We start from the raw sequence: 24,209 nt of genomic DNA, 5'->3' as shown, positions 1-24,209 counted from the left end.
AGGCACATTTGTTGTCGATCCAATTCACCCAGCTTTATGTAAACCAATTCAATCAAAATTAAAATCGATCGATGATTTGATTCCAAATAAAAGAAAATATTAAATATTAAATATTACCAAAAATTTTGATTCTATTTTGATTTATATTTAAAAAATTATATTAGGATCCCTATAATTTAAAAATAAAATAAATAATCTTATTTGTCGTAATTATTTTTTATCGATAAAATCATTTAAAACTGAATGAATGTTGGAATTATCCTTTTACCAAATTTTTATTATCTGTCATTCTCACATCCAACTCTACTTGAGCTGTAAATTATTCTACCATGAAGCACAAAACAATTCAATATAGAATATGTGAGACACCGTCGGCGATTTATTTCTCGTGCGCATATATGCTGGTGAAGTCATGTGCTTGCACATGGATGTACACAGGAAGGGGAACATAAATTCAAAGCATAGAGCGTTTGATTCAATTTTAATTACCTGCTTCTACGAGTCATCAGTTTGACCATAACATTTTAATATCCGAAAGAAATTGTAAGTCAGACTAAAGATTGCAATTTTAATTACCTGCTTCTACGAAGATTTTTCGAACTAATTCATCCGATGCTTAATTTAATGTTTTATTGTACCTTTTTTTTCTAGAAAATATAGTTTATAATCATCTGAAACTATTTTTTTTAGTTTTTAATCGAATCCTATGATTTTTTGATAATTTTATTATAAATATTTTACAGCAAAAATAACTCGATAATCGATCCATTGTCTTTTGTGTTTCTATTTCGAGAATGTTGATGTGGTATGGTGTTGGCCTACCGAAGGATAACTAATTTATGTTATATATATATATATATATATATATATATATATATATATATATATATATATATATATATATATATATATATATATATATATATATATATATATATATATATATATATATATATATATATATATATATATAGAAGGTGACTTGGAGCTTAGCAGGCAACACTAAATGTGGAATCCTATAGATAACGTGTGCTTAGTTGGATCCACGTGTCATAATCACATGCATCGTCCACGTCAGGTTAGGCAACCTGTCGTCGTTACGGATTGGACAAAGTCGTCGTGAATCCCCCGTGTTGCATATCAATATATATCCCCTGCGACATAGCTTCTATCCACCTCAAAGCACGTTCCGAGCTCTCCTTGTTCTCTCCATCAAACAAACAGCTTTCACAAGATGTTGGGTGCTAAAGGTGGCGCGCTCCCGCTGGCTTCCTTGAATCACATCTCCTTGGTCTGCAGATCAGTGGAGAGATCACTTGACTTTTACCAGAATGTGCTCCGCTTCCTCCCCATCAGGAGGCCGGGATCCTTCGATTTTACTGGTGCCTGGTAAGTTTTGTCTCCTGACGTGATCCACGGCCACAACATTTCATTCTTCGGCATGGAGAATTCATGGAATTCTGTCTCCTCTTTCCATCAACCGGTTTTCCTTGTGTTCTTCTGATGCACAGGTTGTTCAACTACGGAATCGGCATCCACTTATTGCAATCTGAAGACCCCGAGAAGATGCCGAGGAAGAAGGAGATTAACCCCAAGGACAACCACATCTCCTTCCAGGTAATCGTTTCATATTATTTTAGGAGATTGTGTAGACTGTTTCTTAGTTAGAGGAGCAGAGGAGGAAAAATCATTTCTTCTTTGCTTCCTTTCACACCTTTCCATAGCTACGAGACGAGGGTATGATCGGTGATCGATACCATCGCAATTGCTTGACAACTCACTTCCAAAAGCTGTAGTAGATAAATCAGTGTCATCACGATTCAATCTCTACACCCACCTACTAAGCCTTTTGTATTGCACTGAGTTCAAGATAAAGACGAGCAAAAGAATTCATCTTGGAGCCTTGTGAGCTTCACAATAATCATCATCATTTGACATGGTTGCGAAAAGGGCTGGGTGTGATGCTGCAGCACACACAGCTCATAGAAATGGTTTTCATCAGTCGCGATTGACACGTATTTTATCTTGCGTTACCTAACGAATAAGATGCGTCGACTGAGTTCGTTCCTTACCTGCTGCAGTGCGAGAGCTTGAGCTTGGTGGAGGGGAAGCTGAAAGAGATGGGAATCCCTTACATCCAACGTCGAGTGGAGGAAGGTGGGATCTACGTGGACCAGCTATTCTTCCATGACCCGGACGGCTTCATGATCGAGATCTGCAACTGCGACAACCTCCCGGTGATCTCGCTTTCCGGGGAGCCCATCATGGCCTGCAAGAGAGTGATGAGCCTTCTTCCTCAGCAACAGCAGCAGAAGGCGGCGCTCCAGCTGTAGCCAAGCAGCAACGACAAATGGTGCTGCAGTGTGCGCCACCATCCATCCATGCATGTCAAGGATGCGTCCTGCGCATGCAGACGATCGCCTTCTGTTTACCTACCGAGTCTTTCGCGCATTTGGAATTCTCCTTTGTAGTAGCAATAAAGGTTGTATCAGTCTGTGGACAGGCTGCGACTTCGTAATGTTAATATGTTCATCATCTTTTGGATGAGAATGCAACTTCTACGTCTAATTCTTTCCACGACGATGACAGCAATCTGATTATATTTCCTACTTCTTAGATTCTAGTAAAATGACGCAAAGTCTTTATCATGGAATACTTGTATTGTTGCTTCTCTTTGTCATATCAATATATCTTCACTTTGTTTTGTTTTCTATTCTCTAACAATTAGTTTGAAGGCTTTCTTTTATTTCCTTCTAAGAGGTTGGTTGCACTGCTTGTTTGCTGGAAATAGAAGAACAAACTTAATACGTGCTAAGTCGAAGCATTGGCCTCCAGGTTTAAACAACAGGCCACATATTTTTGTACTTTGTCAAAAATTTATCAATTAAACAAGAATTTTGATGCAGTATCAGCTATTCCTTTTTATAATTTGTTTTGTATACCCAGGGTGTTGGTATGCTTCTTGAAGGTATATTTGGTGCTGCAGCTGGTTCGACTGCATCAGTGTAAGGCACTATTGTCAAATCCCTGGTAGAAGTTCTTGGCGTTTAATTGTTTTATTGGTTACCCAAGGATAAAAATTTACATTCAGCATTAGTCTACAGTCGGACCGGTATGGTACCGGTATAATCAGTGTATCGAGTCGTAAGACTGTTTTGTACTTGCCATGGCAACCTAAATTTTAGAGAGAGACAGAGAGGGTGAGCCCTACATATTAGTTGCAATAACGAGGAACTAGCATGGGTAGCTGGTGAGGGTCAGCAAGGAGGAGCCAAGGTAAGATGAGGCGATTAAGAGGAAGCAGGCATTGGCCACCTTCAGAGGAGCTGCCACTGAAGAGGAGCTTTTTTATGTTAGCCACTGATGAGTGCAATAATGGCGAAACGACGTGAATGACGTCAGCCACCCTGTACCGTGACTTCACTCCACGGTCAACGAAACCCTGGGACGCCGTCCCAGGCGCATTAACGCCCGGACTGGATCCCGTCCGTCACCACAACACCCTCACCCCTCGTCCAACGAGCCCAGCTCTACGCCTTCCAGGGCTCGGTCAAGGGTAAGGAACACGCCAATCGAGATACGCCATACCCTGCAGCAGCCCAGTCTCCAACACAGCCCCAATGGGCGTGTCAGACGCAGCGCGAGGTACTTACCCAGGCCCATCTATAAATACTAGAGGGTTCCAGACGAGGTAGAGGAGGAGACACTCGCACACCACACTTGTATGGAGGCATTCCGTCCTCTAAAACCCCCTCCACATCTCGCCCTCTAACTTGATCGTCGGAGGGGTCGGGCCGAGCTTCCGACCCGACCTTTGTGCAGGAGCGAAGACGAGGTAGCCTCTTCCCGGCGCTGCTGCGGAGCTGCCGACCCGATCTACCGCCCGCAGCCACCATCCCGACCGGGAGACTCCGGGGGAGCTGCGCCCGAGATCCTCGACATTCCGAGCCCCAGAACCGAGCCGCGTCGGCCCCGAGGCCACGGCTTAAAAAGTTACTTACCGTAACATTTTGGCGCTAGAAGGAGGGCCCCCAGCATGTCGAGCGGTCATCACGACGAGCGTGCCAGACTCGCGATCGGGGGACCATTCCCGACTGAGGCTACGGGAGAACTCCCCCCTCTCCGAGGACCTCGGGAAGAGCGTCCCGCTACGGCTTCGGAGCGCTACTGGCGGATCTTCAACGATCCGGGCTTATCGCCCCCCGACGGAACCACCGGCAATCCGCCACCCGTATCGGCGGAAGCCTTCCACGGCCTCACTCACCAGGTCCAGCTACTCACCGACATGGTACAAACCATTGTCCCCCTTGTCTCTCGTCCATCTCGGCCCCCGGGCCCCCTGCCGTTGTATCAACAGGGGGTCCCTACTCAAGCTCCCACCCAGCTTCGAGAGCCCCCCACCTCACCACGGGTGCCGCTATCTCAAACCCGCGAGCAGGCGGCGGTCTGCCCGGAAGGCCACTCGGAACCAGAGGCTCTATCCTCGAACTCTGCAGTTTCCCTCCGCGCTCAGCTGCGTCTCGTCAACGAACGGCTTGATAATGTGCAAAGGGAAATCCGTGCCGGACCACCAGGAGAGCCCACGGAAGGCCCACATCAGGGGTCGCCGTTCGTGCCGAAGATACTGGAGCACGCCATTCCCCCAGGCTTCCGACTCCCCCCCCCGGACACTTATGACGGCTCCGCGGACCCGGCCGACCACACAACGGCCTTCCGCGCACAGATGTCGTTGTACGGGACCTCTGACGCCCTGATGAGCAGGGCATTCCCCACCACGTTGAGAGGGCCGGCCCTCGCGTGGTACGGAGGCTTGAAGACTGCGACGATCGCCTCATTCGATCAGCTCACCAAGAACTTCGAGCTCCACTTCATAGCTTGCGCTCGCCCAAAGCCTTCCATGGCGTTCCTCCTCGGGCTTACCCAGAAGGAGGATGAGCCCCTCTCCCTTTATGTAAATCGCTTTGCTACAAGGATCCGGGAACTCCCGGACGCTCACCCTTCACTATCAATGCAGGCGTTCGTAACAGGCCTGCGTCCCTCCCGACTCTTCTGGTCTCTCGTGGAGCGACCTCCTACCTCGGTCCCCGAGATGCTCCAGCGCGCGAACCAGTTCGTGGAAGTCGAGGCCTGGACGGGGGGGAAACGGCAGGAGCACAAGAGGGAAAGACCAGAGCCGGCTCAGGACCTCCCCCTCCCAGACGCAAGCTCCACCAACCCGATCCTCCCCTGTTAGGACCCCTCAGGGGTACATCCCGCACAGAAGTCTTTCTCCAGATCAGGGAAAGGGGACTGCTCAAAACCCCTTACCCGATGAACAACTCGCGAGAACTGGCCGACCGGTCCAAGTACTGTCGCTTCCACCGCCAAAACGGGCATGACACGGAGGAATGCCGCGAGCTCTCGCGGCAAATCTACGAACTCCGCCGGGAAGGACGCCTCGACCCCTCCGACGATCAGACAGGCAACATCCCCCCCACCCGCCCAGACGGCCCGGCCGAGCGCCTAATCAGCGTCATCACTGGCGGACCAGCGTCCGGAGGGGATAGCATGTCTGGAAGGAAGGCCTACGCCCGCTCGGCCTGGGACGAGGGTCCCCATGGAACTCCCGACCCCCAGGTCACATTTCCCCCCGAAGTCGCCGGACGACTGGAGCATGACGACGCGCTGGTAATAACCGCCAGAATCGCCAATGCCCAGGTAAGAAGGATTATGATTGACACAGGAAGCTCGGCGGATATACTGTTCCATGACGCCTTCCAGAAGCTGGGACTTACGAAGCAAGCCCTGAAACCCGTCCGCTCGGACCTCACCGGATTCACCGGCAACTCGGTTTCGCCTTTGGGATCAGTCACATTACCTCTGACGCTGGGGACACCGCCCAAGACTAAAACGGTGATGTCGACCTTTCTGATAGTAGACCTTCCTACAGCGTACAATGCCATCCTCGGCCGACCTTCCCTCAACAAAAGCAGGGCCCTGGTTTCCACTTACCATCAGACAGTGAAATTCCCGACTCACGCGGGAACTGGGGAGGCTTGGGGAAGCCCTCGGGAATCCAGGCGATGCTACCTGACGGCGGTCTCCCTACACAACAGGGCAAAAACCGAGGCACCCCTGGACGATCCCAGAAAAATGAAGCGGCCAAGTCCACATCCCGAGCCGTCGGCCCCGACCTACGACGTGTCACTCAAAAAAGGACGCCCGGACCGAACCATTAAGGTCGGGGCTGACCTACCCCAGGACAAGCGGGAACAACTCGTCGGCCTCTTGCAGGAGAACGCCGACGTCTTCGCTTGGTCGCCATCTGACACAGCAGGCGTGGACCCGAAGGCAGCCCAACATCACCTCAACATATCGCCTGATGCCCGCTCGGTGAAACAAAGGCCGCGACCCCAGGCCCCGGACAGGCAGCAAGCTGTCCGCCAGGAGGTAGAACGGCTCTTAGCGGCCGACTTTATAGAAGAGGTCAAATACCCACAGTGGCTATCCAATGTAGTTCTGGTAAAAAAGCATAATGGGAGCTGGCGAATGTGTGTTGACTACACCAGTCTTAACCAGGCGTGCCCAAAGGACTGCTACCCCCTTCCAAGAATCGATCAGCTCGTGGATGCAACCGCAGGGCACGCCCGACTCTCATTCATGGACGCCTTCTCCGGATATAATCAGATCCGAATGGCGCCTAAGGACCAGAGACACACAGCCTTCATCACCAACCTCGGGGCATACTTTTACAAAGTAATGCCGTTCGGACTAAAGAACGCAGGCGCAACTTATCAGAGAACCATCAACAAGATATTCGCCCAGCAGATAGGGCGAAACCTGGAGGTCTATGTGGACGACATGATTGTAAAAAGCCGGGTCTCGGGAGATCACCTAACGGACCTATCAGAAACATTTGCCACACTTCGAAACTGCGGCCTTCGGCTCAACCCCGCAAAATGTGCCTTCGGCGTCAGTACAGGAAAGTTCCTCGGATTCATTATACACGAAAGAGGGATCGACGTCAACCCGGAAAAGGTCCAGGCGATCCTCGACATGCAGGCCCCTCAGACGGTCAAAGACCTACAGCGGCTGAACGGACGGCTGGCCGCCCTATCCCGATTCCTGTCCCGTTCGGGCGATCGCTGCCTAGCCTTCTTCCGCGCAATAAGAGATCCGAAGAATTTCCAATGGACGCCCCAGTGTGAGGAGGCTTTCCGACAGGTCCAGCAGCATTTAGCCAACCTTCCCCGCCTTGCTTCAGTCACTACTGGGGAAGAGCTCTGCGTTTACCTAGCTGCCTCACAGCACGCAGTCAGCTCGGTACTCGTCAAAGAAGCCGGCGAACAGCTCCCCGTCTACTACACTAGTCATGTCCTGACCGGGCCCGAGGAGCGATATCCTCCAATCGAGAAGCTCGCCCTCGCGCTCGTGCTGGCAGCCCGAAAGTTACGCCCTCTAACTTGATCGTCGGAGGGGTCGGGCCGAGCTTCCGACCTGACCTGTGTGCAGGAGCGAAGACGAGGTGGCCTCTTCCCGGCGCTGCTGCGGAGCTGCCGACCCGATCTACCGCCCGCAGCCACCATCCCGACCGGGAGACTCCGGGGGAGCTGCGCCCGAGATCCTCAACATTCCGAGCCCCAGAACCGAGCCGCGTCGGCCCCGAGGCCACGGCTTAAAAAGTTACTTACCGTAACAGCCACCTAATAGTGACAAACACATTGAAATTTATGTTGCATTGAGAGAGGGTTAAGGTGATCAATATAGCATAAAAAGAAGTAGCCATACAAATGAATTCATTGATGTATCGGACGCATATGATGCAATGTATAATTTAAGCTGTGTTGACATGGTATACAACAAGGAACTAGATCCTGGTTACAGTAAGATGACTATACGAAATGGAATTTATGTAGAATTGGCATTTTATCTTATGTAGAATTGACAACACAAACTTTAGATGGTCTAATTAAGACTGAGGACAATCTATATGAGTTGATTACTTGGCCATTTTATAAATGAACAATGAGCTACAAAACTCGTTAGATGATAGCAACAATTGAACGACACCCATAATAATCAGACGAGAGGTTGAAGTATTCTTTTGTTGAGGCTTCATTTTTTCCTCTGAGGCAAAAGCAGAATGCTGCAAGCTTATTTCATTAAGCTATGAAATTATCAATAAAGCTTCAATAGGTGAGACCGAATATAATAAATAGAAGCTGGCCAATCAATTCTATAATGAATATGATATTTTACTTCAACTCACACAAATGTATTTTGTATTTGACTACAATTTTGGCTAATGCATGTGCAGATAGCTGATGATCATTTGATGCTCTAGAGATTAATAAAAAGGTTTTATTTAGGATTAATAGATGATCATTTGATGCTCTGCAATCTTTTGCACCCGATGCTGATTGCTGCAGACTTGTAGCGTCTTTGTGTCTTTTTTTCACATTGTATCTGTTTGTTCTCTTCTTACTAGCTGTCCCGAATGCGATAATTTTGTCCGTATCCACGTAGTTAATTTGGATTCAAGAAAAAAATAAATTAGCTTATATTTTACATCTAGAAGAAAATGGAAATGATTTAAGTATATTAAGTTTCTTTCAACTCTTCCTTTAAGAAATAAAAGAAGAAGAGGTTTTTCCAAAATTTGCATCCAATAAATTTTGTTGTTTAGTTCTTTTAGCTGCTTCATTACAGCTGTTATTAAAGATTATTTCCAAGTTTCCTTTAGTATAATCGATTAGGTGTTTTGTAGTGAAAATGTTGGACTTCTGGGATTGACACGCGTTGGAAGTAGGAGAATCGTGCAGATATCGGCTGGTTTTATGATATTCTTCTCCATCTTCAGTTGGTTTGTTAAGATCACTATTTTTGAGAGTTGTTATCTAAAAAAACCAAACGGCTATCTTGCCTATCTCAAAATACAAAACATGCTAACTTATTACGGAAGCAAAATTGCTAGTTCAAACATTACAAAGGAAGCAAAAATTTGCTAGCTTGCAACTTGCATATCATGAAAATTACTAGCTTGTAGTCTAAAGAGAAACAATTAGTTGTTATCTCAAGAAAAGTAAACATGCTAAACTTACACATCTTTAATTGCTAGATTGCATGATGATAAAATTTGATACCATGTTTTTCATGCAATGTATGAAACTTTTTATCTCTAAATACATAAGAGTAGGAACTTCTCCTTTTTGTTGATGACAAAGGGGGAGAAGTACGATGACATGACATGTTATGTATAAGTTTATGACGACATGTTGCTTGGATTCTTGAATCCAAGAGTTTCTATCAATAAGTCATATTGATAGGGGGAGTTCGTTTAAACTACGGGAGTTAATGTTAACTCCGTCATCAAGTGATTGTCATCATCAAAAAGGGAGAGAGATTGTTAAATCTCATATTTTGATGATGAAACCACTTGATATGTGTTTATGATTTAATCTACGTTTTGAGTAATGCAGGTCTACTCGATCAGGATTAGACAGTTAACGCAGGAGGAATTGACATTGCGCCGGAGGAGAACGCGTTAGGATATTGGATGGCAGAAGGCTTCGGATGTCGGGTATCGGGCCAACCAATGACATGTCGGGCAATAGAATGTCAATTCGTGTTATAATAATTGTCTAGATCGGAATAGAGTTTTGGCTTGTGTGTGCAGGATTAACTACGATAACGATGAACACATAAAGTGAAACAAAGTATCGGAGTCAAGCGCGAAGGATTTGTTGCGAGTTCGAGAGTTCGACAGAAGTCCGAAGGTTCATCGGGAATGCTGTCGGAACTAGCCGAGAATGAGTAGGGAGCTTGCCGAAGGGTTTTTCGGAAGCTTGCCGGATGGTTCATTGGAAGTTCGCGGAGCTCGCCGAGAAAGATTAAAGCTTGCCGAAGAAGCTCGTTAGAACTCGCCAAGATTAAATCGTGAAGTCTAGGAGCTTGTCAGGAGTTCGCAGAATGGTTTTCGAGAGTTCATCGGAAGACCGCCGAAAGTTCACCGGAAAAAGTCTTGACTTGCGGACTTTGTAATAGCTTAGGAAATGTCTTTAAGCACGTTAATTAGGGTTAGGATTAGGTATTAATCCTATAACCCAAGTAGTGGCTAATTGGGCCCGAGCTCGGATTGGTTTGGGCCAAGTTTGGAGCCCAACCAGTGAGCTGAAATAGTGTAGCTAGTGGCACCGCCTAGAACCCGAGAACTGAGCGGTGGCACCGCCAGCCTCGGAAACCCAAGAGAATTCAAATTTTGGAGCCTAAATTTGAATCCTCTTGGGGCCTATAAATACCCCTCAATTCTCAGTACAGAACACAACCTTTTGAGGAGTAAGAAATTGAGATAAAGCCTTAGCAAAGTCTTTAGCAAGTCTTGTTTTTCAATTGCTCGAGTGTTCACCTCCTTCTTTCTGATTGAAAACTTGTAAGAGTGTGAACCACTCTTGTAAGAGGGGTATTTGTCCTTCCCCTTCAAAGTGATTTGTTAGTGGAAGTTGGGAGCCTCTTTGAAGAAGGCTTCACAAGTGAATGTATATCATTTTGACCAAACCACTTTAAATTAGCGTGTTCCTTGAATGTGTGATTTCTTACTTTCTTAAAATTATTATTTATACTATTGCAAGCTTTCGATTTTCATCTATTCAAGTTACTATCGAAACGAAATCTCCTTGCATTTACAAAATCATTTTCAAACTTACAAGTTTTAATCCGCTATACTAATTCACCCCTGCCGCTCCGATCCTAACAAAAATAATTCAATATAAAATATGTTAGACACCGTCGGCAATTTATTTCTCGTGCGCATAATATATGCTGGTGAAGTCATGTGCATGCACATGGATGTACACAGGAAGGGGAACATAAATCCAAAGCATTAAGCATTTGATTCAATTTTATTTTCCTACTTCTACGAGTCATCAGTTTGACCATAACATTTTAATATCTGAAAGAAATTGCAAGTCAGACTAAATATTATAATTTTAATTACCTGCTTCTACGAGTCATGATTTTTCTTATTTTGTTCGGGCATAAAGATCGAAGAGATTTTTCCAACCAATTCATCTGATGCTTCATTTAATATTTGATTGTACCTTTTTTTTCTAGAAAAGATAGTTTATAATCAACTGAAACTATTTTTTTTTAATTTTTAAAAATATTTCCATGAATATTCTATAGAAAGTCTTTTATCATCGATCACGTTGCCTTTTAGTCTTTTGAAAATATTCCTACGAATATTTTTGAGGAACCAATTTATAATTGGATCTTATGATCTTTCGATAATTTTATTATAAATATTTTACAGCAGAAACAACTCGATCCGTTGTCTTTTGTGTTTCTATTTCGAGAATGTTGATGTGGTATGGTGTTGGCCTAACTAACGATAACTAATTTATGTTATATATATATATATATATATATATATATATATATATATATATATATATATATATATATATATATATATATATATATATATATATAGAAGGTGACTTGAATCCTATAGATAACGTGTGCTTAGTTGGATCCACGTGTCATAATCACATGCATCGTCCACGTCAGGTTAGGCAACCTGTCGTCGTTACGGATTGGACAAAGTCGTCGTGAATCCCCCGTGTTGCTTATCAATATATATCCCCTGCGACATAGCTTCTATCCACCTCAAAGAACGTTCCGAGCTCTCCTTGTTCTCTCCATCAAACAAACAGCTTTCACAAGATGTTGGGTGCTAAAGGTGGCGCGCTGCCGCTGGCTTCCTTGAATCACATCTCCTTGGTCTGCAGATCAGTGGAGAGATCACTTGACTTTTACCAGAATGTGCTCGGCTTCCTCCCCATCAGGAGGCCGGGATCCTTCGATTTTACTGGTGCCTGGTAAGTTTAGTCTCCTGGCGTGATCCATGCCCACAACATTTCATTCTTCGGCATGGAGAATTCATGGAATTCTGTCTCCTCTTTCCATCAACCGGTTTTCCTTGTGTTCTTCTGATGCACAGGTTGTTCAACTACGGAATCGGCATCCACTTATTGCAATCTGAAGACCCCGAGAAGATGCCGAGGAAGAAGGAGATTAACCCCAAGGACAACCACATCTCCTTCCAGGTAATCGTTTCATATTATTTTAGGAGATTGTGTAGACTGTTTCTTAGTTAGAGGATCTGAGGAGGAAAAAGCATTTCTTCTTTGCTTCCTTTCACACCTTTCCATAGCTACGAGACGAGGGTATGATCGGTGATCAATACCATCGCAATTGCTTGACAACTCACATCCAAAAGCAGTAGTAGATAAATCAGTGTCATCACGATTCAATCTCTACACCCACCTAAGCCTTTTGTATTGCACTGAGTTCAAGATAAAGACGAGCAAAAGAATTCATCTTGGAGCCTTGTGAGCTTCACAATAATCATCATCATTTGACATGGTTGCGAAAAGGGCTGGGTGTGATGCTGCAGCACACACAGCTGATAGAAATGGTTGTCATCAGTCGCGATTGACACGTATTTTATCTTGCGTTACCTAACGAATAAGATGCGTCGACTGAGTTCGTTCCTTACCTGCTGCAGTGCGAGAGCTTGAGCACGGTGGAGGGGAAGCTGAAAGAGATGGGAATCCCTTACATCCAACGTCGAGTGGAGGAAGGTGGGATCTACGTGGACCAGCTATTCTTCCATGACCCGGACGGCTTCATGATCGAGATCTGCAACTGCGACAACCTCCCGGTGATCTCGCTTTCCGGGGAGCCCATCATGGCCTGCAAGAGAGTGATGAGCCTTCTTCCTCAGCAACAGCAGCAGCAGGCGGCGCTCCAGCTGTAACCAAGCAGCAACGACAAATGGTGCTGCAGTGTGCGCCACCATCCATCCATGCATGTCAAGGATGCGTCCTGCGCATGCAGACGATCGCCTTCTGTTTACCTACCGAGTCTTTCGCGCATTTGGAATTCTCCTTTGTAGTAGCAATAAAGGTTGTATCAGTCTGTGGACAGGCTGCGACTTCGTAATGTTAATATGTTCATTATCTTTTGGATGAGAATGCAACTTCTACGTCCACGAGGGGGCGTACGAGCTGGCTCTGTTGGTCTTCGTGGATAGTAGTTTATGGGTGACTGTTCGAACTTGTTCCCCCCCCCCTTGGTCGGCCCCGTGGATAATAGTCCACGGGAGGCTATTTAGACCCGTAGCCCATGTGGATAAAATGTTAAAAGGAGGGTATTACGATCGTTACAAGTTCTTCCCTCGACTAAACAGGTATAAAAGTCAACCCCTAACACTAGTCTAGGGGTCGGGCCTCTCTTCAAGAAATCTCTTTACATTATATAACACCTCAAAAATTAACTTGAGCATCAGAACGATCAAGTCGGAAAACTCTATCTAAGTTAACCTTTGTGTAAGAATTTATCGACATTCCCGAGCCACCTGTAGACCATCTCGGGTATCTTAATGCCACATCAACTATCTTGCAAGACTATCATGGGAGGTTATCATTGTGCCTTCGAGTTCAGATTAAATCGAGCCGACTCACAAACAATGATACTCTCCCCACAAATTAGTAAAATTCTTGTATCAAACTCATTTAAGTTTAATTTTTAAAAATATTTTATTTTTATAAACTTTAAATTATTTATTTATTTATCGATTTTGCTTCCGCTTTCCATATTATTAAAACATGAGGATAATTTTTGTACCGTCATCAGCTAAACCTGTATTCTTTGAAAAAATAAAATATCATTAATACTAAATTTAGATTACAAACTGATGGGTGAGAAGCCGACCATTCCAAAATTGACGAGCCGATGAGCTATATACCATTTGTGACTCTGAAACATACGTCACATTGATTATTTGAAGGCATGAAAAAGAAATTAAATATTATCCAAAATATTCTCATTGGATCAAAAAATATTTATAACTTTTTAGCAAAATCGACTAATTATAAGGAGTCGGTCTTTGGCAACGACTCCTTATAATTAGCCATCACGGGCGGGTAAACCGTCTTTCCGCATTTCGTGAACCACGTGGCGACATCAGATCATCGTTCGGAATCGTACACAGTGTAGCCAATCTCTAATGGCATCCGGTTGTGCGGAAGTAAGATGACTAATTTACCCTTCCAATGGGGGACCTTCTTTGGCAGGTGCGAGTGAGTGCCATGAACACAAGCGTTCGGGTTTCCTGCATCTTCTGTCGGGTAAAAGGGGTACCGAGAACGGAGAAGAAAGAGGAAGCTGAGATGGGCAATCCCTTGAGGTCCTTTCTCCTCCTCTTCCTCATCTTGCTGTCGTCACCAGTCTGTTTCCTCATCTCCTGTGAATCCGTACCCGTCGATCCGCGCCCGCGGGCGTTCCCTTCCTTCAAGATCCAAGAGATCAAGGTACACATGGGATCGAGGTTATCTTCCTTTGCTTTACGAAAAGAAACCTATTTTTGTTGCTCAAGAAGCTTGCTTCTGTTTGGTTACTGCATTGATCCTTATCGAAGGAGGAGATCGGGTGGGGATGTTCCTACACTGTGAAGATAAAAACCAGCTGCTCTTCCAGGCGCTTCACCACTGATCGGATCAGCCTCGCTTTCGGTGATGCTTACCACAACGAGGTATCTATTTATTATGCTTTTCTGAGTTCCTATCTTACTTATTCTTTTGAAGAAATAGATAAAATTTCAGTGCGCCCTTTTCCTTTCCGAGGTGTTAATTTCTGTATCATTCCTTTGGCTTGTAAAAAAGTAATCTTTTTTTATTCTCAAAATTTTTACACATTATTATGTTTACATGTAGACTCATTACCTTTAAACATATTCTCTGCTCTGTGTTTGTGCCAACATGTCACTCCTGATGTACATAGCCCATCAGTCGGGCTAATGGTCACATTTGCGAACTTGGTATTTCATCCAGGTTTCACCCATAATATATCACCTACTGGATTAGAAGAGGAAATGCCTTTTTTTTCTTAAAAAGAAAAAAAATGAATCTTGCTACAAGATGCTCCATTTGCTAGTATGATAACAGTAAGACTGGTGCATAGTAACTTAATTTATCCGTAAAAATTTCATTTTTTTTTTCTTTTTTGAGTTGTTTTCTCTCTTATGTTAATGTATTGAAGGGTGATGGTGATCTGAGAACAGAAATCAAATGTGAATCAAGGTGAGAAAAATCCAACAAGATCATGAACTGAAAGGGGTCATAAATGTTTTGTTGTTAAAAACAAGAACTTATATGAAAACTTTACCCTGATTGTGGTATAAGAATATCCAGGAAAGTCTTTAGGCAAGAAATGAACTATTTATAAGGATCAAATACAACCAGAAAACATGAAACACTCAAGATACCACTCTAAGCATGCTTATTGACATGAAAATGTAGGTTATAATTGTACAAACCAATCTATGAAGAAAAAAGTTTAACGCAATTGATGAGGCATTTAGTGTTGAGTTCTCTGAAGTCTGAAAAGCATTTTAGTGCACATTAACTAAAATGGGAGTTGATAGACGACATACAATTAGAGCAAAGCTAACAAATTTGACAGAGACTACCCAATACGGGCACGGGATGATTCTTCAAGGAGTAGAAATGGCTCTGCAGTTTAATTGGGGTATGGTACTGCATATTGTAGAATGAGTTTCTCCCAGAGTTCTTTTGGTTTTATTATGCAGATGTTTTGTGAATCAAACATGAGGGTCTTAGGATCGATGGTGTGAGGCTACTAGGTACCATTTCCATCTTCTTTGTTACTTGATTTTCTCAACTGTATGTCTCTTGAAAGCCTAGATAATCATCATAATTGACAATATTCTTATTGATTTCAGGAAAATTTTCTTTAATCCAAAGTTCAACCATTGGTTTGAAATATCCATCACCTGTATGTACCGCCTGGCTTTATTGATTCACAAAAACTGATAATGGAACATACACTTCTGTATTACCCTGTCCTCATTTTTTTAGTTTATTTCTTTAGGCTATGAGATGATTTATGCAGATGTACAGCCTAGTATAGTGCCATATCAATCTGATAACTTGCTGAAACCTTTTTTTGAATGCTATTCAAATCATCAAGATTAACATTAAATGGTATATTACTGCCATAAACTTTCTCAATTATCCACTCTTTGCAATATTGATTCTATGTATAGGTCTGTCTTAAGCTTTGATGTGCAGTCCAAACTTATTAAGTCTCGTAATTTGACTGTGTAGCATTTCATGAACTGTTTCTTCTTTTCTTCAAATCCATTCTTGATATAATTAATTAGTCCTATTTATGTACTTGTTGCTTGAATTTTCTCCTAAAATTTATACCACAGTGCCCATCTAGATCCTATAAATTTTCTTTTCCGACACATGAAAGTATGGTCTCTGTCATCAAATTCCCTTTCTACTTTTGTTAGCGGAGTAAGCAAATCATTTTTGCCCACTCTCTACGCTAGAGTTTGGGCATAGCTTTGAAAAATCTTTCTGTTGGTTTCGTACACAGAATAGCCTCATTAATATATGAGACTGAGAATGCGGTGATGTGCCAATATCTGAGCTATTGTGTCTGATTTTAATTGGTTTCTAAGTTGTGTGACCAACATAACTTACGTTGATAAATATATTTATATTGTTTATTCAATTTAAAACTTCTGTATGAAAGAGATCCATGAAATGTAGTATATGAATGTTACTTTTATTTCTCGTGATTAAGGTATATGCACCAAGGCTGGATGATCCATCATCAGGTGCATTCGAACGTTGCTCCACCGATACTTTCAAGATCCAAGGGCCATGTGGGTATGGAATATGCTATCTATACTTGCGGCGGGATGGATGGGATGGGTGGACACCAGAGTGGGTCCAGGTCTATGAGCCCCATGTTAGCCGTGCCATCAGCTTCTACTACGGTACCCCTCTCCCTAATGGCATCTGGTATGGCTTCAACCATTGTCCCAGATCATCCTCCTCCATCGGCGTTGCGGAGATCTGATTATGAGAAAGTGAGATTTAGTAAATAAATAAAGGAGAGCGGTATATGTATTACTAGGACTGCATGTACTCTACAAGGCTGGGATCTTTGTGTTGATCTTAGTCATTACCAGCATTATTACCGAGAGCAGCTTCATGATCTATATGATTGTCTTGAAACACTTGGAGATTGTTGGAATATGAATTGGGTCATCAATTAAATAACAAGCTTGGATTGAGCATTGTAGCATCATTTCACTGGATGCCTAAACTGTTCAGCTTCAGGAAGAAAACCAAATTGCCATGCTGTGTCAGCAATCCTCTAGTCAATTCAGTCACATCTTTTGCCATAGGTCAATGAATGGAGCTGATGTCTCTTGTTAGTAGGCTACAGTGATTGACTTGCTTAATATACTAGACTATCACCCACTATTGTTTTAATATGATACATATCACTGTTTCCACATAGATCAACATGGTACCAAAGTCTGGGATTGCAGAACTACAGGCTATTAGTAATAGTTAAGTCAAAATGAGGCCATCAACATCACTGGAGTTCTATGCAATCTTTGGGCGCTAAGTAGCTTTCTGTGGGCGGTAATTCATGCGTTGTTGTCAGCAAACTCGTCTCATAGTTTTTGCTACGTTATTAGGACTTCGATTTACACTTGTATAGCTACTGAACTTTAGCTTAGAAATAAGATATGTCGTCAGGCCAAGTGGGCATGTTTGATGATGCAAGCGTATGATGATTTTACGTAAGAGTACTTATTATACGACCGAAGTGGTGGCCAAAGCAATCTATCATCTTGTGTTGTGGAAGCTCATCTCGAGTAACTTTTATTAGGTAAGAGCTCAAAGGGACATTTGTTGTCGATCCAATTCACCCACCTTTATGTAGACCAAGATGATTTGATTCCAAATGAAAGAAAAAAAGAATATTAAATATTACCAAAAATTTTGATTTATATTTAAAAAAATATATTAGGATCCCTATAATTTAAAAGTGAAATAAATAATCTTATTTATCTTAATTTTTTTATTGATAAAATCATTTAAAACTGAATGAATGTTGAAATTATCCTTTTACCAAAATTTTATTATCTGTCATTCTCACATCCAATTCTACTTGAGCTGTAGATTATTCTCTCATGAAGCACAAAACAATTCAATATAAAATATGTGAGACCCGTCGGCAAAAGAAATTGTAAGTAAGACTAAAGATTGCAATTTTAATTACCTCCTTCTACGAGTCATGATTTTTCTTATTTTGTTCGGATATAAAGATCGATATCAATAGAGATTTTTCGAACCAATTCACCTTATACTTAATTTAATATTTGATTGTACTTTTTTTTTTCTAAAAAATATAGTTTGTAATCATCCAAAATTATTTTTTAGTTTTTAAAAATATTTCTATGAATATCCTATAGAAAGTCATTTATCATCGATCAGATGCCTTTTAGTTTTTTGAAAATATTCCTGCGAATATTTTTAAGGATCCAATTTACAATCGGATCGTATGATCTTTTGATAAATTTATTATAAATATTTTACAGCAAAAACAACTCGATCCGTTGTGGTATGGTGTTGACCTAACGAAGGATAACCAATTTATGTTATATATATATATATATATATATATATATATATATATATATATATATATATATATATATATATATATATATATATATATATATATATATATATATATATAGAATGTGACTTGGCGCTTAGCAGGCAATACTAAATGTGGAATCATATAGATAACGTGTGCTTAGTTGGATCCAAGTGTCATAAGCACATGCATCGTCCACGTCAGGTTAGGCAACCTGTCGTCGTTACGGATTGGACAAAGTCGTAGTGAATCCCCCCTGTGTTGCATATCAATATATATCCCCTGCGACATAGCTTCTATCCACCTCAAAGCACGTTCCGATCTCTCCTTGTTCTCTCCATCAAACAAACAGCTTTCACAAGATGTTGGGTGCTAAAGGTGGCGCGCTGCCGCTGGCTTCCTTGAATCACATCTCCTTGGTCTGCAGATCAGTGGAGAGATCACTTGACTTTTACCAGAATGTGCTCGGCTTCCTCCCCATCAGGAGGCCGGGATCCTTCGATTTTACTGGTGCCTGGTAAGTTTTGTCTCCTGACGTGATCCATGCCCACAACATTTCATTCTTCGGCATGGAGAATTCATGGAATTCTGTCTCCTCTTTCCATCAACCGGTTTTCCTTGTGTTCTTCTGATGCACAGGTTGTTCAACTACGGAATCGGCATCCACTTATTGCAATCTGAAGACCCCGAGAAGATGCCGAGGAAGAAGGAGATTAACCCCAAGGACAACCACATCTCCTTCCAGGTAATCGTTTCATATTATTTTAGGAGATTGTGTAGACTGTTTCTTAGTTAGAGGAGCAGAGGAGGAAAAAGCATTTCTTCTTTGCTTCCTTTCACACCTTTCCATAGCTACGAGACGAGGGTATGATCGGTGATCAATACCATCGCAATTGCTTGACAACTCACATCCAAAAGTAGTAGTAGATAAATCAGTGTCATCACGATTCGATCTCTACACCCACCTAAGCCTTTTGTATTGCACTGAGTTCAAGATAAAGACGAGCAAAAGAATTCATCTTGGAGCCTTGTGAGTTTCACAATAATCATCAACATTTGACATCAGTCGCGATTGACACGTATTTTATCTTGCGTTACCTAACGAATAAGATGCGTCGACTGAGTTCGTTCCTTACCTGCTGCAGTGCGAGAGCTTGAGCTTGGTGGAGGGGAAGCTGAAAGAGACGGGAATCCCTTACATCCAACGTCGAGTGGAGGAAGGTGGGATCTACGTGGACCAGCTATTCTTCCATGACCCGGACGGCTTCATGATCGAGATCTGCAACTGCGACAACCTCCCGGTGATCTCGCTTTCCGGGGAGCCCATCATGGCCTGCAAGAGAGTGATGAGCCTTCTTCCTCAGCAACAGCAGCAGAAGGCGGCGCTCCAGCTGTAGCCAAGCAGCAACGACAAATGGTGCTGCAGTGTGCGCCACCATCCATCCATGCATGTCAAGGATGCGTCCTGCGCATGCAGACGATTGCCTTCTGTTTACCTACCATGTCTTTCGCGCATTTGGAATTCCTCTTTGTAGTAGCAATAAAGGTTGTATCAGTCTGTGGACAGGCTGCGACTTCGTAATGTAATGTTCATCATCTTTTGGATGAGAATGCAACTTCTACGTCTAATTCTTTCCACGACGATGACAGCAATCTGATTATATTTCCTACTTCTTAGATTCTAGTAAAATGACGCATAGTCTTTATCATGGAATACTTGTATTGTTGCTTCTCTTTGTCATATCAATCTATCTTCTCTTTTGTCATATCAATCTATCTTCTCTTTGTCATATCAATCTGAAACCTATTTTACTTCAACTCACACAAATGTATTTTGTATTTGACTACAATTTTGGCTAATGCATGTGCATATAGCTGATGATCATTTGATACCCAGAGATTAATAAAAAGGTTTTATTTAGGATTAATAGATGATCATTTGATGCTATGCAATTTTTTTTTGTGTTAGAGCTAATCCCAGTAAATTTATTAAAGGGTAATTTTGACAATCCAAAGTCAATAAAGCGTAAAAAGATAAAAGCGACAAAAACATCATATTTACGTAGTTCGGTCAATTGACTTTGACATACATCCACGGACGAAAGAGGAGCAGATCACTACTATAAAGGGACAATTACAAATACCTTAGGAAAATGTTCTTAGGCCATAAAACACCCGAAAATACTAAACAAGAAAAACTCAAACTGTAAGCCCAAACTATTTAACTGAGTGTGGACTTAAACCCAAAGTAAACACTTAGGTTTTTCTTGTAGTGCCTCTTGTGGTGTATATGACTTTAAAGCTTAGGCCCTTATTTATAGTTCCAATAGGAGATAACAAGCCTGATTTTCCTGATGTGGGACTATATGGGACTTGCCAAACTAACAAATCTCCACCTTAGTATGTCCCAACAAAACTTGCTCCACCTTCTTCATAAAAGCCCCAATAGGAAATCACCAATAATAAACACCAACCAAGTCCAAGCACTGCTTGAACTTGTAAACTGTAAGAGGCTTCGTAAGAATATCAACTGGATTGTCCTTTGTATGAATTTTCTAAACAATGACCTTTCCCTCAGCAATAGTATCCCATTTGCATCCAACAATTTTCTTACCCGAATGTGGCTTCACAAGATCCCAAGTTCTATTCCGATGAAGAGATTCAATTTCTTCATTCATCGCAATCAACCACTTAGCGGAATTATCACAAGAAACTATATCTGAGTAGGTAGTAGGCTCACCAACTTCTCTTGTTTATTCTGTAGCAGACAAAGCATATGCAACCAAATTTGTATATCTTTATGGTGGTCGAATATCTCACCATGGTCTATCCTTAGCTATGGAATATTGCTCTTCTTCTGGATCAACTTCGTCAGTAGACTCAGAACCATCTACTGGTATTCTTTGAGTAGAAGAGTTCAACTGAAAAGAATCAGACATACCAATCTCAAGCTCCACCTGCTTCTCTGCACTATCATTTGTACAACTAGTAGAATCATCTTTAGAAGATAATATAGATAATTCATCAAAAGTAACATCTCTACTGATTATAAATTTTGAGGATTTGGGATCAGAACACCATAATTTATATCCTTTCACACCAGAAGCATACCCAAGGAAAATACATTTTTTAGCTCGAGGCTCTAATTTTCCTTCATTTACATACATATATGCTGAACACCCAAAAAATTTTAAATCAGAGTAATCAACAGGAGTACCTGACCAAACTTCCTCCGGAATTTTAAAGTTAAGTGTTGTAGAAGGAGCATGGTTGACAACGTAACAGACTATATTAATCGCCTTTGCCCAAAAGTCCTTTGTCAACCCTGTATTTGAGATCATACACCTTGCTCTCTCCAAGAGTGTTCTGTTCATACGTTCGGCCACACCATTTTGCTGAGGCATCATCCTAACAGTGCGATGCCGAACGATTCCTTCATTTTTGCAAAATTCATTAAAGTCACCTTCAGAAAATTTCATGTCATTATCTGTTCGAAGCCGCTTAATCTGTTTACTTGTTGGCTTCTCAATTAAAGCCTTCCATTATTTAAAGGTTAGAAAAACATCATTTTTATGCTTCAAAAAATAAACCCTAACTTTCCTGGAATAATTATCAATAAAAGTCAACAAATACCTGGCACCACCCTTAGACTGAACATGAGCTGGACCCCAAAGGTCTAAATGAATATAGTTAAGAGTACCTTTCGTTTTGTGAACTGTCGGAGAATTGAAGCTGACTCTTTTCTATTTTCTAAAAATGCAGTGTTCACAAAAATCCAGTTGCCTAGTACTTTGTCCGCAAAGTAGACCCCTTTTGCTCAACATGTTCAAACATTTTTCACTCATATGACCCAAACGCATATGCCATAATTTGGTGATGCCAGAATCAGACAATGATGATGACGAGACTGCAACCGAGCTTGTGATAGTAGTTCCCTACAAAATATACAAGCTACCAGACCTACAAGCTTTCATATCAATAAGGGCATTTCTAGAAACTTTCATAACTCCATCTTCAATTGTGTATTTACACCCAAGGGCCTCTAGGGTGTTTAAAGAGATTAGATTCTTTTTTAAATCAGGAACATATCTAACATTAGTGAGCGTACTCACAATACCATCATGCATTTTAATTCGGATTGTGCCTCTACCAACAACATCATATGCGACATTATTGCCCATCAAAACAATTCGACCATTACAAGATTCATACGTGGAAAACAAATCTCTATTGGGACACATGTGATAAGAACAACCTGAATATAAAATTCATTCAGTTTTAGACATCGTCCTGTCATCATTAGCAAAGAAAATATTTTTAACATTCTCATCAGATGCTACACTAGCTTCAACGGAACTGACTCAGTAGTTTTCTCGATAAGTTTTCCCTTTTGCTTTAATTTATTTTTCAATTTAAAGCAATCAGCCTTAATGTGCCACATTTTATGACAATATTTGCATTCCAATTTTCTATATCTGGATTTAGATCTAGATTTAGATCTACTACTGTCAAATTCTCTTTTATCCATTCTACCCCTGACAACCAGATCCTCAGCTTGATTCCCTCTACTTTCCCTAGTGATATTCCCATCTATCTGCTCCTTAGATTTCAGTGCAGATTTAATTTCTTGATATGAAACTGTTTCTTTTTCATAAATTAAAGTATCACGGAAATGCTTAAAAGATTGGGGAAGAGAACACAAGACTAATAGAGCCTTATCCTCGTTATCAATTTTTGCATCTATATTCTCCAAATCCATAATTAAGGAATCAAATTTATCAAGATGTGAGAGTATAGATGTACCTTCAGTCATCCGAAGCATATACAAACTCTGCTTCAAGTAGAGACGATTCTCCACTGTCCTCTTCATGTACAAGGCTTTAAGCTTGTCCCACATGCTCTTAGTCGTAGTCTCCGTAGCTACCTCCCGTAAAACCTCGTCAGAGAGATTTAGAATGATGTTTGATCGGACCTTCTTATCCATTGCCGCAAGATCTTCCTTTGATGTATCATCTGGAATGTTTTCAGCTACCTGTAATGCCAAATCAACTCTATCTTGAACCAGAATGGCCTCCATCTTGAGTTGCCATATACCGAAGTTGATATTTCTATCGAATTTCTCGACAACGATCTTTGTTATTGTCATCGTTGCTAAAAGATCCCAGACTCTGACACCAGTTTGTCAGAGCTAGCCCCAGAAAATTTACCAAAGGATAATTTTGGTAACCCAACAAAGATAATAAAGCAGAAGAATTAAAGAAGCGACAAGAACACCAGATTTACGTAGTTCGGTCAATTGATTTTGATCTACATCCACGGACAAAAGAGGAGCAAATCACTACTATAAAATGGAGTATTATAGATGTCTTATGAAGATGTTCCTAGACCATAAAACACCCGAAAATACTAAACAAGAAAAACCTCAACTATAAGCCCAAACTATTTAACTGAGTGTGGACTTAAATCCAAAGCAAACACTTAGATTTTTCTTGTGGTGTCACTTATGGTGCATCTGACTTCAAAGCTCATACCCTTATTTATAGTTCCAATACGAGACAACATGTCTGATTTTCCCGACGTTGGACTATGGAACTTGCGAAACTAATAATATGTTTGTCTTGAAACACTTGGAGATTGTTGGAATATGAATTGAGTCATCAATTAAATAACAAGCTTGG

At 41.9% G+C, this 24,209-nt stretch overlaps 4 protein-coding genes and 1 long non-coding RNA gene across 5 annotated transcripts; all 5 read left to right on the top strand.

The window, feature by feature from the left end:
* The first annotated feature begins 1,186 nt into the window (after nt 1-1,186).
* On the top strand, nt 1,187-2,568 carry LOC135637662 (glyoxylase I 4-like). The gene is made up of 3 exons (XM_065150345.1): nt 1,187-1,389; nt 1,512-1,617; nt 2,082-2,568. Exons 1-3 carry the CDS (start codon nt 1,235-1,237, stop codon nt 2,331-2,333), a joined length of 513 nt encoding a protein of 170 aa, XP_065006417.1. The 5' UTR covers nt 1,187-1,234; the 3' UTR covers nt 2,334-2,568.
* Nucleotides 2,569-2,794: 226 nt separating this feature from the next.
* LOC135638681 (uncharacterized) lies at nt 2,795-8,837 on the top strand. Its single transcript, XR_010496694.1, has 3 exons — nt 2,795-2,835; nt 2,947-3,005; nt 8,747-8,837. It is a non-coding gene; the product is annotated as an uncharacterized LOC135638681 (long non-coding RNA).
* Nucleotides 8,838-11,656: 2,819 nt separating this feature from the next.
* LOC135637698 (glyoxylase I 4-like) lies at nt 11,657-12,971 on the top strand. Its single transcript, XM_065150421.1, has 3 exons — nt 11,657-11,855; nt 11,978-12,083; nt 12,545-12,971. Exons 1-3 carry the CDS (start codon nt 11,701-11,703, stop codon nt 12,794-12,796), a joined length of 513 nt encoding a protein of 170 aa, XP_065006493.1. The 5' UTR covers nt 11,657-11,700; the 3' UTR covers nt 12,797-12,971.
* Nucleotides 12,972-14,124: 1,153 nt separating this feature from the next.
* Nucleotides 14,125-17,149, top strand: LOC103986011 (embryo-specific protein ATS3A-like). The gene is made up of 3 exons (XM_065150963.1): nt 14,125-14,351; nt 14,459-14,572; nt 16,654-17,149. The coding sequence occupies exons 1-3, from the start codon at nt 14,130-14,132 to the stop codon at nt 16,930-16,932; spliced, it is 615 nt and encodes a 204-aa protein (XP_065007035.1). The 5' UTR covers nt 14,125-14,129; the 3' UTR covers nt 16,933-17,149.
* A 1,675-nt stretch (nt 17,150-18,824) lies between these two features.
* LOC103986041 (glyoxylase I 4) lies at nt 18,825-20,169 on the top strand. The gene is made up of 3 exons (XM_065150097.1): nt 18,825-19,048; nt 19,171-19,276; nt 19,677-20,169. The coding sequence occupies exons 1-3, from the start codon at nt 18,894-18,896 to the stop codon at nt 19,926-19,928; spliced, it is 513 nt and encodes a 170-aa protein (XP_065006169.1). The 5' UTR covers nt 18,825-18,893; the 3' UTR covers nt 19,929-20,169.
* Nucleotides 20,170-24,209: the final 4,040 nt, after the last annotated feature.

Source organism: Musa acuminata, chromosome BXJ3-5 (genome assembly GCF_036884655.1).
Source record: "Musa acuminata AAA Group cultivar baxijiao chromosome BXJ3-5, Cavendish_Baxijiao_AAA, whole genome shotgun sequence".
In the NCBI taxonomy this organism is placed as follows: Eukaryota; Viridiplantae; Streptophyta; class Magnoliopsida; order Zingiberales; family Musaceae; genus Musa; species Musa acuminata.
This window is presented reverse-complemented; position numbering and strand designations above follow the sequence as displayed.